The 14,686-nt window shown below is 39.9% G+C and overlaps 1 protein-coding gene across 2 annotated transcripts in view; it reads left to right on the top strand.

Moving 5' to 3' along the window:
* Positions 1-252: 252 nt before the first annotated feature.
* Positions 253-14,686, top strand: part of Tbpl2 (TATA-box binding protein like 2) — a 26,270-nt gene continuing 11,836 nt past the window's right edge. For both annotated transcript variants that reach the window (XM_031373303.1, XM_031373302.1), the window contains exons 1-5: positions 253-374; positions 1,761-2,224; positions 2,877-2,964; positions 5,811-5,902; positions 9,647-9,814. In XM_031373303.1, the coding sequence (XP_031229163.1) occupies positions 324-374; positions 1,761-2,224; positions 2,877-2,964; positions 5,811-5,902; positions 9,647-9,814 (863 nt within the window). In that variant the 5' untranslated portion in view covers positions 253-323. The remainder of the gene's footprint in view (positions 375-1,760; positions 2,225-2,876; positions 2,965-5,810; positions 5,903-9,646; positions 9,815-14,686) is intronic.

Raw genomic sequence — 14,686 nt, 5'->3', positions numbered from 1 at the left:
AAGGAAAAGGTGGAAGAGAAAAGCATTCTTTTCTCACTGTGCACTGCACTAACCTTACCGGGAAGCCCCCCTCTTCTTCTGGGTGCCACCAGCTGTGTCTTGCCTGGTTCATCAGTTCCTTCTCTGCTTCTCACCTGGCTCCTCAGCTCATTCACACCATCTGTGCAAGGCGGCAGAGCTGGCCCCGCCTCACTGTGTGCTGCCTGAGGCTGATAAAGGGTATCTGCTCTCACAGCGAGGCTGGTTCTAACAAAGCTTCTCCTACTTGCCTGGACGCTGATTCCTTTGCTCATCCCCAGCTCTACGTGGTGGGCTCTCCCCTCATGGAGGAGGACATGTACCTGGACCTCTTCCTGGATCCTTATACCATCCAGGTGAGCCTGGCAGCCACATTGCTGAGAACCAGGGCTGGTGTTGGCTTTGGGGATCTCTTTGAAATGACAAATCCTCCCTAAGAGGCAGGCTCTATTATTCAGACCCTTCAGCTGAGCTTGAGCGAGGTAACCAGGATTGCCAATCAGACACCCTAGCCATAAAATTAGATGAACTGGTCCTAGTGATAAAGTGACATGCCGGCAGTCACCTCGGGTTCCAAAGCTTCTGCTTTGCTCGGTCCAGGCCAGGCCTAGGACATCTGACTTCTCAAACTAACAGTGAACAATGAAGTTTACAGAGATCTGCCTGCCTCAGTCTCCTGAGTGCTGGGATTAAAGGTGTAATCCAGCACTATAGAGGCTGATGCCAGCCTGGGCTACAATGAGATTCTATCTCCAAAGCAAAACAAATATCAATTTAAAATACTCAGCATTTAAATGTCAATATCTAATTTATATGTCCTGAATTCATATAATTTTTAAGTCTTTCCTCTGATTAGACAAAAGCATTGCAGAGTCTTTAATTAGTGTCGATTAGCCAATTAAGATTATGTTCTAATGTTACTTGCTTACTGTAAAATGTGAGTTTTCTGGGGTCATCAAGATAACTCCATAGTTAGGAGCAATTACCAAAGTTGTTCTTGCAGACAACTTGAGTTCAGTTCCCAGCACCCATGTCTCGGAACCCTGTGGCTCATGACTTTCTGTGTGGTCTGATGTCACCTTCTAGATTCCTTAGGCTTCTGCACTAATTGAACATATTCCCTTCACACATATGCATAATGACAAAATAATAAAAATAAATCCTAAAAATTAAATGTGAATTTAAGAATGACGGAACATTTAAGTCAACTGGTGCTTGTGATTAACTGATAGAGTACAACTGCTCTCTTTAACAGCTGAGGCTAGGGACAGCTTAGTAGGCTATAACTGAAGTAGGAAAAACATCATATGATAAATGCTTTTAAGATATACAAAAGATTTATTTGCCTTTATTTTCTGTGTGTGAGTATTTTGCCTGCATGTATGTATGTGCACCATGTGTATCCCTGATGCCCAATGAGTGAATCCAAAAAATGATATCAGATCCGCCTGACCTGGAGTTACAGATGGTTTAGAGCAGCCATGTGGAGGCCACAAACCTTGGTCCTCTGGAAGAGCAGTCAGTGCTTTTATGGGTCATCTTTCCAGCTCTAAGATACACTTTTAAGTATCTACTACTCTGTAGTAGAGTCTTGGGTGATACTTTATAGTAGGAGGCAGGGTATGAATTTAAGCAATCTTGGATAACCTTCTAGACTGAACCCATTGCCTTCCTGCCATAGTGGAATTCCACTGGTGTAAGGCACTAGTGTTTTGATTTCTTTTGCTTTGCAAACTGCCTAGGATGACTTTCCTCCAGCTATGTCTCAACTGTTCAGCCCAGGAGCACCTTTAGACATGCACCCACTTAATCAATCCAATCCAGAGACTGTGTTCCATTCACATCTTGGTGGAGTAAAAAATGCATCCACTGTCTTTTCATCTGTGGATCTAAGCTTCTTACCAGATGAACTTACCCAAGAAAGTAAAGAGCGAACTGTCATTGGAAACAAGCTGGCAAGTGAGGAGAGCTGTAGGACTCAAGATCAGAAAAGTCAGTTGCAGTTGCCTGATGAACAGGGCAGTGGGCTGAACTTGAGTAGCAACAGTTCATCAGATACCCAGTCATGTCTGTGCTCCATTGATGCTGACTCCATCCAGCCCTCTCCAGAAACACCAAACTCCAGTGCCTTACCTGTGGCATTGATATCGTCCATGACACCAATGAACCCTGTTCCAGAATGTTCTGGAATTGTGCCTCAATTACAGTAAGTGTACTCTTTTTCAAGTGAGGGATGCTTCTAGATGCATAGTTTATATTTCACAGCATGACAACTAATTTCGGGATAATGGTGTAAGGTGGAGAAGTTCAGATTGCTTTATTATTTTTCAGTTATTTTTAATTTTTATTAAATTATTAATTCAGTTTACATCCCAATATCAGCTCCCCCTCCTCCCAATACCCTCTTAAGTATATCCTCTCTCCATTCCTCCTTCTCCTCCTTCTTGGATTATACCCAATGGTGGTCTGGTTATTTACAAAAGGAAGCACGAGTTCTTTATACATTCTTGAAAGACTGTATTGTTTATACCAAAGCACTCAAATTTTAACAATAGCAGTTAAGGCTGGGTAAACACAAAGGAGTTTGATTTGGAGATTCTTTTGGATTTGTGGTTTCTGTTTTGAGACATTGTTTGCTATTAATTATAAAATTTAAGTTTTAAATCTAAATTTTAGCTATGAGATGTTATAAAATGTTATGTTAGAACACTGAGGTTTAGTTGGGATCATAATACTTTGCATGTCACACTGAGAATTCTCCACCTAGCAAGTTGCTAAGGCAGAGTCTATGAGATAAGCTAAGAAGTTGGTGTTGAAACTATACTTTTATGATTTTCTGAGTTGACTTCTTTGTTCAGGAATGTAGTTTCCACTGCAAATCTGGCCTGTAAATTGGATCTGAGAAAAATAGCTCTGAATGCCAAAAACACAGAATATAACCCAAAGGTAAGATTCCTCTGTGTTCTTTACAACTATTAATATGTCCTTAGGTCATTTTCCTTGTATGATTTTGACAATGTCTCATTTCTTTATTTTCTAAATATAAATTCTTAGTGAAAAGTTATGTTACTCAGAAGTTTAAGTATTTAATTTTTTTTATTTTGAAGTCATTATTTTGGAGTCATTCTCCATGCTGAATAAAGCAATACCTAAGCAATCCTAAAACTTGATCTTTTCACTTAAAAGGATTTCTCACTCTGCCTGGCAGGGCACTAGCTTTCTTTAACGCCATGACAGCTATGGAACTTCTCTTTTTGTCTTTTCTTTCTTTTTTTATTGGTTATTTTATTTTTGACCTTTCAAATGTTATCTGCCTTCCTAGTTTCCCCTCTGCAACCCTCCTATCCCATCTCCTCTCTCCCTTGCTTCTATGAGGGTACTTCCCCCCTCTACTCCCACCTCACTGTCCTAGCATTATCTCCTATGCTGGAGAATCAAGCCTCCAGAGGAATTTTTATTTTTATTTTTTGACAATGTCTTGATATATAACCAAGGCTCAGCTAGAACTTGGAATTCTCCTGCCTCTTCTCCCAGGAGCTATAGGTCTGTGTAACCATGCCTAGTCAGAAATCCTGTTTTTCTAAATGCTGGCCCACATAGCTGACACATCTGTGCTTTCCCATTCACATTTCATTTGTACAGAGGTAAACTGCTTCAAAGGTGTAAGCTTCTCTTTACTCAAAGGTGATCCCATGACTCTCTACCTAAAGTTTTTCTCAATGTGTCACCGAGCCAGTCCCCAACTCAGAGGAGCCTCCCTGTCTGTGCCCATGAACTGCTGTTTAGTAAAATATGTTCCTCCTGTCTCACCAAAGGTAGTCACTCTGTTTTCATTGTCTTCTTTGCATACAGAATTTGGATTTGTTAGCTACATAAGACTTAATGACTTTTCAGGGCCTGTACCTTGTAGAAGAATACAGGGTTTGAAGCCAAGTCCTGTACTAGGAATGCAATAATAAGCAATACCTTGCTCCAATGGAAAACAGCTTCCTGAATTCAGTGATGGAAGATTTGTAGGGTCAGATGATAAAAGAATTGCAATTGTAGAAGAGATGGCATGCATCAAGTCTATAGATAAGCATTTGCTTTTGCTGACATCTGGATTTAGGGCTACTTATTATCTAGATGCATTATAGCTTTCCCTTTCATGTCTCACATCTCTGGCTCAGGTACAGATAGAAATAACTGTTCTGGGCATGGTAGTGCACACCTTGTAATACCAGCACTTGGGAGGCTGGGGTAGGTATATATCTGTGTGTTCAAGGCCAGCCAGGTCTACAAAAAAGTCATAAAGCCAGCCAGGGTGACATAGTGATACCTTGTCTCACAAAACAAAATGGGTTGTCTGCACCTATAATTCCAGCACTGAAGAGGCTGGGGCAGGAAGCTGTTTGCCTGGGTCATATAGCGAGGATATGTATTTTTTTCATTCTCCCTCCCTCCCCTTTCTCTACCCCTCCTTTTCTTCCTCCTCCTCCTCCTCCTTGTTCTCTCTCTCTCTCTCTCTCTCTCTCTCTCTCTCTTTCTCTCTCTCTCTCATATCTTAATGAATGCCAGGGAATGTGATACATTTTAGTATGCACATGAACAGCATTAACAAGGACTTTTCAACTCCCTGGTGGTGATTCAGGGACTTTTTTAGTGTTTACAGTTCAAATTGCAATTGTCAGAGATTGAAGTCATCTATGATCTTTTGGTGTAGCTGGCCCCTACGAGATGTTGTCTTGCATAGTACCCACTCCAATGCCATTACTGGCCTAGTAGGGAATGGAAAGCTGGAGAAGAGAGTGTAGGACCAGTAAGAGGTTATTTAGTGCCACATCAAGGTGATAGGCTGACAGGTCTCAAGTGTGTCCTTGAAAGGTTTACTGAAGAGCAGGCCTGGGAGCACACATTGAAGTGGATTGGGAAGGCTGGAACCTGATGATACAAATTTTCTTTTAATTTTGAACATGCCTGTCATTATGTATACTGTGTTGGTGTTTTAATTACTTTGGTACAGTCTACAATCTTGGCAATAACATACATGACAGCATACTTTTATTTTCTATAGTGGGTTTGTTTTGTTTTGAAATAGAAGTTAGCCATGTAGTTTAGGCTTTTCTTAAACTTGAAATCCTCCTGCCTCAGTCTCCCAAGGCTGGAATTATAGGCATGTACGACTACATCGAACTCATATTTTTTTTTTATTCAGATGAGAACTCATGTATTTCAAACTTGCCTCAAACTTTATATGCTGCCAAGGATGATCTTGAATTTTCTTTTTCCATGTCTCTGTATCCAGGGTGCTGGGATACCAAACCTGGATTATTTCCATCTGGGCAATGAAACTCAGGGCAGCATGTGTGCTCAGCAAGCACTCTACCAACAGAGCTATATCCTCGGCTCTCCATCTGTACTCTTCCTTTAAAAAAGGAATTCTGTAGGAGAAAAGGGAAGTATGTCAATGTAAATCTAACTAGCTGTAGTTTTATATCCTATCCTTATCAAGTTTGATCACATTGGAGGTTACTTAATTTCTTGTGTATTAAATAAGGGCAACAATAAACTCAAGTTACTCATATGTCTAAATGAGAGAAATAGAACAGCATGGTTACTTTCAAAATGGCTGTAAAATAACATCTTATAACTATAATTCTTGTTAATGTGTGGAGAACAGACCCAGACATTGTTTGGTTTTTCCCATTTAGTTTCAGTTTCCTCAAGATTTTCATATATAAAGCCCAACTCTCCAACTGAACTAGTGGTAACTTCCAGGAGAGACTAATGCTCCCATTGACTTTGGTTTGTAGAGGTTTGCTGCAGTCATAATGAGGATCCGAGAACCAAGGACAACAGCCCTCATATTTAGCTCTGGGAAAGTGGTCTGTACAGGAGCCAAAAGGTATGAGGATGAAGTTTCAACACCTACACAATAGGCAATTCATTATGTAAGAAAACAAGCATAGCATTTGTGTGAAAGTTCACAGTAGGAGCAACATATTTTTCACTGCCAAACAGTTCTTAGTCTTGCATGTCTAAGCTATATCACACACTTTATAATCACATGTTTGGTTAAGAATCTAGGAACTTGACTATAACAACTTGTTCTTAACACGAACACATATATGTTATAGATCTAACTATTGTACACACATATTCTTTATAAAATATATATGTTTTAAACAAGTTCATGCACATGTTATATATAATATGTTATACTATATATATTATTATACATGCATATATATTGTATATAAAAGTTATATATCTTAAAAACAAGTAGACATTCTCTCTTCCCCCCCCTCTCTTTCTCCCTCTCTCTCTCTCTCTCTCTCTCTTTTTCTCTGCAGTTATGAAAAACTGTTGTTGTAAGCCTAGGGACAATATTGTGGATTTTCTTCATTGCAGATAAGAAGGTAGAACTTTCTAAATGGGAAATTTCTTGAGCATTCACTCAGGAGGCATCTCTGAAAAAATTCCTTTTTCCTGGCTCTCCTGCAGAGGAAGTTCCAAACTGATGATTTTTTTTTTTTTTTTACAAAGCTGCTAGGAGAGTTAGTGCCCTCCCTGTGTCAGGTGAACATCAAGCCCCCTTCCTCCGATGAGCATAGCCTGCCAATGTGCTTATTTATAGCTGCTTCATTTATTGAAAAGACATACATTGTTTTCATTTATATTTCATGATCAGTGAGATTAAATATTTCTTCATAAACATGTAAAATGCTTATTCTAGAGATACTTGTCCTTTGTTAACAAACTTTTATATTTTAAGTATTTTGCAATTTTATGCTACAAATATTTTTCCAGATTACTATTTGCCATGATTTGGAGGTACATTCAAAGGAGGTTTTGAAAACACAGTCAGTTGAATCATTTTTCCCCTTTGTTTGATCATTTGGAATCTTGTTTGGAAAGGCATTTCCCCTTGTAGAGCATGATATAAACATTGATTTTCAATATTTCTCTAGTCTTTTCATTTGGGAGAAAGAAGAGTGGCATTTTGATTCGTCTAGAGCAACGGTTCTCAACCTTCCTAATGCTGTGACCCTTTAATACAATTCCTCATGTTGTGGTGACCCCCAATCATAAAGTTATTTTCCTTGCTACTTCATAGCTGCAATTTTGCTACTTTATGAATTGTAATATAAATAGTTTTGGAGATAAAGATTGCCAAAGGCGTTGTTACCCACAGATTGAGATCTACTGTTCTAGAACAGGCTTCGTGTGAAGGGAGTACTGCTGCCCACTGGGGTAACCTGTGGCTACTGTGGCTGGCAAGAACTGGAAATATTTAAATTAATTGGATAGGGTAGATGTAGAATTTTATTTCGGTGTACGATAATATTTTTTAAACCACTATTCAATATCCAAGGAATACTTATTGGAGAGTGTGTTCTGACACCATGCTCTTGATCTTTCACATTGAGTTCTTTGCAAGTGTGTAACTCAGCCTCTGGGCCTTACATTCTACTGGTCTATGGATCTCTGTTCCCCAAAGCCTCCATTCCTAAGTAATTATAGGGCTTTCATGAGATATATACAGGAATGTTTATTTCAGCACATTTTAAAATTTAATAACTCTCTAGTAAGAGGGTGCTAACAAGTCACAAAGTGAAATTGTACTAGCTATATACACACATTGATCTAGAAGTAGTGCCATGACATGTGCTAGGTTGGGGAACAGACAAAATTGTAAGTTCATTACCTAACTTTGTGAAAATGTGTTCATATCACAGACATTGTGAATACCTATCTGAATTTGGCTTCAGAATTTAGTTGGCAGAAGTGAGTTCAAGCAGAGACACTGGTTATCTGAATCTACTTGGTTCTTGAACTTTGCATAAGGAGTCATGAGTGTTTGGTTTGTTCAAGAGACAGCAGCATAATTGTCCAAACCCTATAGAAATCTATTTTCTGTAATAATAAGGATGAAGGATACATGTTTGCTTAGGGCTGTGTGCAGAAAGTAAAATTGAAATAATTCTTGCTACCTGTGATGAGACTTTAGAGTTTTAAATCTATTTTCTAATGTTTGTGCAACAAATATATGTATAGACTTTGAGCTGTGGTTAAATTAGAACTTGTATGTGAAATTTACAGCAAAGTAAGCCTTCATTTATAAAATATCTTTATTCCATGGCTAACTTGGGACATTGTTGAAGTTAGGCTCTGCCTCCATGCTCCTAGAAATAAGATTAAGACTCAAATTATATTTACCAATACCTTGGCCACATAGCTAGCCTCTACTCTGACTAAATCATGACTAAAAATGCCCATTTATTTTAACCTACATTTTGCCATATGACTAGTTACCTATGCTCAGGTACCATAGTCTGTCTCCTCACTTCTTCTCAAGCTCCTCTCTTGCCTCCTTCTCTCCTAGAATTCTTTCTCTTCCCACCTCTATTTTCTGCCTAAGCCATAGGCCGTGGGCTTTTAAATTGACAGGTGAGGTATCCATACAATATACAAGATGATCTCTCTACAGGACATAGTTTTACTCATTAGTGCCAGGAGTTAGAATAGGGTAGAGAGAAACAGGAATAACTGAAGTAAACCGCATATAACATAGTTCACATAAGAGGACAGTGAGGTATTTAGAAAATCCAACACTTCCCTTTGTCCAGGCAAGCTGAGTCACACTGGCTTTCCTTTTGAGAACTGCTGATTTACAATTTAAAGATGGGGACACCCCACGAGGAGAGCTATGTTCCCATAATTCACTTACTAGGTGTGACTCCTGTCCAGCAGCCACTGCTGCTCACTGCTATTAGGGCGGGCGAACAATGTTAGATGAAAACTACAGGCTCAGTCTCAGGACTTTCATGTTCTTTGACTAAGATTTAAGCTTGACCATTTGAAAGATGTAGCTATAAGTTTGGATACATTTTTTTTTTCCTCATGCTTCGTATGTCTCATAGCAGTTGTGTGAGAAAGCTGAGAAAACTTGGTCAAGTTTTAAGGAATTTAAATTTGTTTTTGACACTTTATCTGATAAAGATCGAAGTCTGTCCCATTCACTTGGCACATTTTTTTTAATGTTCTTGGAACTTATTTTTGTTCCTATATAAATGGCTCCATACATTTAGACTAAGAAGATTTTAGGTCTGTGGACACACTTTGAGAAATGGTGCAGTAGTTAGTTTTCCAAATAGCATTTAAGACAAGTAAAAGAAAAGTACCTTCTAGATGAGAGATGGCCAATCAAGGTTTTTTGGTGGGTTTGATCAGTTCAACTCACTATACACTATATCAGACCTTTGATAAGACATTACAGACAAAAGTATGGGAGGGAGGTCCCTCTCATGGAGCTTCTCTTACTTTTATTTTATTTTTGTAATTCTGGGGACCAAGCCCAGAGTCTTATACACATTAGGGAAGTAAAGTCATGGAACCACATCCCAACTTACAGACTCATAGGTTCACTGGAAGTTGAGCACAGGCTATAAGTGTAACAAAATAGAGGAGACAGGCTGTCTAAGATGACATTGATCAAGTAGATGTAGTGATATGTGCCAGTAGTCTCAGGCATGAGAGACTGAAGCAGGAAGATTGTCACAAGTTACACACTAGCGGCTGCAGAGCCAGACCATCTCAGAAACAACAACAAAAATGCCTTTCTTTAATCATGCTTGCATCTCCCCAGTGAAGAGGAGTCTCGGCTGGCAGCGAGAAAGTTTGCTCGCGTGGTGCAGAAGCTCGGGTTCCCCGTCAGATTCTTCAATTTTAAAATTCAGAACATGGTTGGAAGCTGTGATGTGAAGTTTCCCATCAAGCTGGAGATTTTGGCACTAACACATCGGCAGTTCAGTAGGTATGATGGTATCAAGCTTAATCTTGCACTTACTAAGCTAAAGCAGTTAGAAAATGAAGGCTGATGATACAAGATAGCTTTCTGAGAAAATGCCCGTTTAACAAAAAGAGGCTGAAGGCAGGCTATCTGAATGGATCAAGATGCTGTGCCCAAGTTATCAAAAGTTACTATATGAAGCCAGTGTTTTGAAATAGAAAAACTGCATAGTGATCACTTACACAGTTTTAGCTCACATCTCTGATTGGGCAGCTCCACTAGGAGAAAAATCGGCTTGCAGTCCCACAAAGTATATACCCAACTTTGGTGCTTTTCTTGTCCAGAGCTTTCTATGTTCAGGTGCACTAATTTATAAAATAGGCCCAAGTGGCTTTGGAAATGGTGGTGGGAGAAGTGAAGGGCTGAGGCTATTAGATGGAGGGTGGAGAGAGAGAGAGAGTTGGAGAGGAGGAAAGACAGCTATAGCATAGCCTCTGAGTGTGATCCTATCTAGTTATGCTTATTTGGGAGGGATGTCTTTGTGTAGCTGTAACAATGCTGTATTTACAGTATCTCTGTCCTAAGGGAACCTTGTAGCCTCCTGGCTTCTTTAATCCTAATCTCCACAGCCAGAGTGGCTCCCTGTCCTCAGCTCAGCCCTCAGAGAGGGCAGCTCAGGCTTCAGGGATCACAATCCCTCTTGAATACATACCGGGGCCAAACTCCTAATCTAATGTAGGATGGCAGATGCTTTTACATTCTCTTGATCAGTTCAGGCTCATTCCACCCTTCTTCCTCCTTTGGGAGTGAACAGTGTGTCTGTTCAACAGTGTGGGTAAGGACAGGGGTGGGGGTGAGGGCTTCGTTAGCTTTCCTTGTAGACCCAACCCCAACAGAAGTTTAAAGTATCTGGACTTTTCTTAACTGTCAAACTATAGTTCATTCCTAGATCTAGCTTGGACAATGCATTCTCCCTCTTCCTAATTATTTTCTTTTTCTCTTCCATACAACTTGCTTATTGAGTGACAATGCTATCTGTTAGTTTTTATTTTATTTTATTTTTCAAAAGTTTGAGTTTTATGGACAGCTTTGTCCCTTCCTCATACAATATACATTGCCTCTTGGTGTGTTTACTTCTTCAACCCAGGGATAATTTATAGGCTCATTCCATTTTTTATACTCCATTTGTAAATATGTGAACACTGTCATTTTATTGTTTAGAATCTTGAGCCCCAGGTCTCCAGCTCCCTTCTTAGAATACACGAATGTGCTCCGTCTCAACTCGAAGCATGACTGAGGTAGACTCCTGGTTCTCCTCTGAGGCCACTTGGGGCTCAACATGCTGTGTGCAATACATCTTCCTTCTTCCCTTCTTTTCTCAACAACACATAGAGGGATCACAGTAAACTGTGACAGTCACCTGTCACCATTTTCACTTTCTGAAAAACAAAACTGCCCAAAGAGCAAGAGCAGAGTCAGCTTCTTGGCTTATACCTTCCAGAAGCAGCCCACACCAGTCTTGTGTTCCCAACCAGCCAGGTTTATGGACCCAGTCGTTTTTGTTGTGCCTGGCTGGAAGGTGTACTTTGTCTTCCAGAGACTGTCTGTTTCCAGTCTCACTCTGGCCTCCCTCAAAAGCACTCTGTCAGACCTTCATCCATAGAATATAGATAGCAATACCAGTGTGTGTATATTCTTCACATTGGGAGCCTTATGGGACTTTTCTAAGCAGAGAGATTTCTTAGTTCTTTTTCTCAGTGCCCAGAGCTTGTGGGAAGTATGTCACGATCAGGTCAAGAGTAATTTAAGGTCTGAAAATTTGCATTTCAACATCTAATACAGTCCTAGTTTAGAAATAAGGTCTGGCTATGCAACACAGGCTGGTCTCACACTATAGCGATTCTCTTGTCTCAGCCTCCTGAGTATTAGGATTATAAGCATGTACTACCATATCTGGAGTGTTAAAGCCAGTGCCTTCTGTCTTTTAGGCAAGGGCTCTACCACTGAGTTGCATTACCAACATAGTCTCTCCCTTGCTATCTTCTCTATCAATCTATATTACAATCATCTTTATAGTTTTTTATGAGCATTTCCACTTTAGTTTTAAACTAAGAGAATATGCTAATAAGTACTTGTTGAGGGTCTAAAATCCAGGTGAGTATTGTGTAGTAGCTGATAAGGTACTACTGGCCACCTATGCAGCCTTAATCCCTTGCCAATCTGGAGTTTACTGACTGAAATAAAGACAAACTGTCAATGTTAGTCTTGAACTGTGGTAGGCACTATGGAGCTGAGATAGCTCTATGTGCTATGGGACTATGAACAGGGCACTTTGTGTTACTGTGGATCTGGAGAGTCAGAAAAATGCTTCTGGAGAGATGATATTGCAAGATGATTCAAGGATGAACTGGCCAAGAAATTGTCAGGTATTTGAAGGTCAGCTTCTCTTGGGTGGTCTGTGCCTTTTGCCCTTTTTCTGTTTCAGCTCTTATTTACACTGATACATAGAATAAGTAAAGCATCTCTAATCAGGAGTTCATTGTGCTTGTCACTTTAAAAACATGGTTTGGGAAGCGACCTTCACACCCTTCAGGACAATTCCCTTTCTGTCTCCAGCAAGGATTTCTACAGTTTTATTGGTTGAAAAACTGTGGGCATTGTTAGTGTGGTCTGGTTCATCCTCTATGTGCACACAAAGATTCAGGCAGATACTAATGTACCACTTTTCATATGTCTTACTTTCTTTATATCTATTCTCCATGAACCATTACTTGGAGAACAGTTGTATTTTTGTACAATTCTCTTGTGGGGGACATCTCAACTATTTCCATGGCTCTGTGCCCTTCTCTGGGCTGGAATGTGGAGACTCAGTTCTTAAGCCCTATCCTTTGCTCCATGAAGATCTATCATATGTTTCTAGTAAATCTTTGTGATTTACTACTGACAGGAACAAATTTGTGAACTTTACATGTTTGGCATAGTGTAATTGGTTCCTTTGTATAGCAGCTGTCCAAAGACAAGTACCTGTGATCTTAAACTATTTTTTTATTTTATTTTATTTTTTTGTAAAATATGTTCAGCAATTTATAAATGCATACAAAATGTTCATATTATTGGAAACTCAGAAAATTCAGAAAAACATTTATATACTGTTACTGACAGTATAGCAAGCAAAGAGTATTTAATTAACAAGATCTTCAAGTACCAAATCTGGTGCTGAAGGTTAATCTCAATTTCTAATCATCTAAGGTGACTTAAAATGTGAGAAACATTAATCAAAAATTAGCCCTTTTCCTCAAAATGTCATAAAAATATTTTTTATTGGATATTCTCTTTATTTACATTTCAAATGTCACCTCCTTTCTCTGTTTCCCATCCTCCTGGAAACCCTCTATCCCATTCCCCCTCCCCCTGCTTCTATGACAGTGTTCCTCCCACCCCTCTCCTGCCTAACCCCTCCCCCCAATTCCCCTACACTAGGGCATCTATTGAGCCTTCATAGGACCAAGGACCACTCTTCCTATTGGTGCCTGACAAGGGTGTCCTCTGCTACACATGCAGTTGGAGCCATGTGTACTACTTGGTTGGTGGCTTAGACCCTGGGAGCTTTTGGGTGGGGGCAGGGAGTCTGGTTGATAGATATTGTTCTTCCTATAGGCTTTCAAATTCCTTTAGCTTCTTCATCCCTTTATCTAACTCCTCCATTGGGGACCTAGCACTCAGTCCAAATGGTTGGCTGCGAGCATCTGCCTCTATATTTGTAAGGCTCTGGCAGAGCCTCTCAGGAGACAGTTATATCAGGCTCCTTTCATCAAGCATTTCTTGGCACCCACAATAGTGTCTGGGTTTGGTGACAGTATATGGGATGAATCCCCAGGTGGGACAGTCTCTGGATGACCTTTCCTTCAGTCTCTGCTCCACACTTTGTCTCCATATTTGCTCCCATGAGCATTTTGTTCACCTTTCTAAGAAGGACCAAAGCACCCACACTTTGGTCTTCCTTCTTCTTGATCTTCATGTGGTCTATGAATTGTATCTTGTATATTCAGAACTTTTGGTCTAATATCTACTTATCAGTGAGTGCATACCAGTGTGTTCTTTTGTTTTTGTTTTTTGTTTTTTTTGGTTTTGTTTTTTGGGTTTTTTGTTTGTTTGTTTGTTTGTTTTGAGACAGGGTTTCTCTGTATAGCTCTGGCTGTCCTGGAACTCACTCTGTAGACCAGGCTGCCCTCGAACTCAGAAATCTGCCTGCCTCTGCCTCCCAAGTGCTGGGATTAAAGGCGTGCGCCACCACTGCCCGGCTCAGTGTGTTCTTTTGTGATTGGGTTACTTCACTCAGGAAGATATTTTCCAGTTCCATCCATTTGCCTAAGAATTTCATGAATTTATTGTTTTTAATAGCTGAGTAGTACTCCATTGTGTAAATGTACCACATTTTCTGTATCCATTCCTCTGTTGAAGGACATCTGGGTTCTTTCCAGCTTCTGGCTATTATAAATAAGGCTGTTATAAGCATAGAGGAGCATGTGTCCTTGTTATATGTTGGAAAATCTTTTGGGTATGTGCCCAGGAGTGGTATAGCTGGGTCCTCAGGTAATACTATGTTCAATTTCCTAAGGAATAGCCAGACTGATTTCCAGAGTGGTTGTACCAGCTGGTAATCTCACCAACAATGGAGGAGTATTCCTCTTTCTCCACATCCTCCCCAGCATGCTGTCACCTGAGTTTTGATCTTAGCCATTCTGAATGGTGTGGTGGACTCTCAGGATTGTTTTGTTTTGCATTTCCCTGATGACTAAGGATATTGAACATTTCTTTAGGTGCTTCTCAGACATTCAGTATTCCTTAGTTGAGAATTCTTTGTTTAGCTCTGTACCCCATTTTTTCTTTTTTCTT

The sequence above is a fragment of the Mastomys coucha genome, unplaced genomic scaffold, assembly GCF_008632895.1.
Source record: "Mastomys coucha isolate ucsf_1 unplaced genomic scaffold, UCSF_Mcou_1 pScaffold15, whole genome shotgun sequence".
In the NCBI taxonomy this organism is placed as follows: Eukaryota; Metazoa; Chordata; class Mammalia; order Rodentia; family Muridae; genus Mastomys; species Mastomys coucha.
Note: the sequence above shows the minus strand (reverse complement) of the source record. Positions and strands in the feature narration are given on the sequence as shown.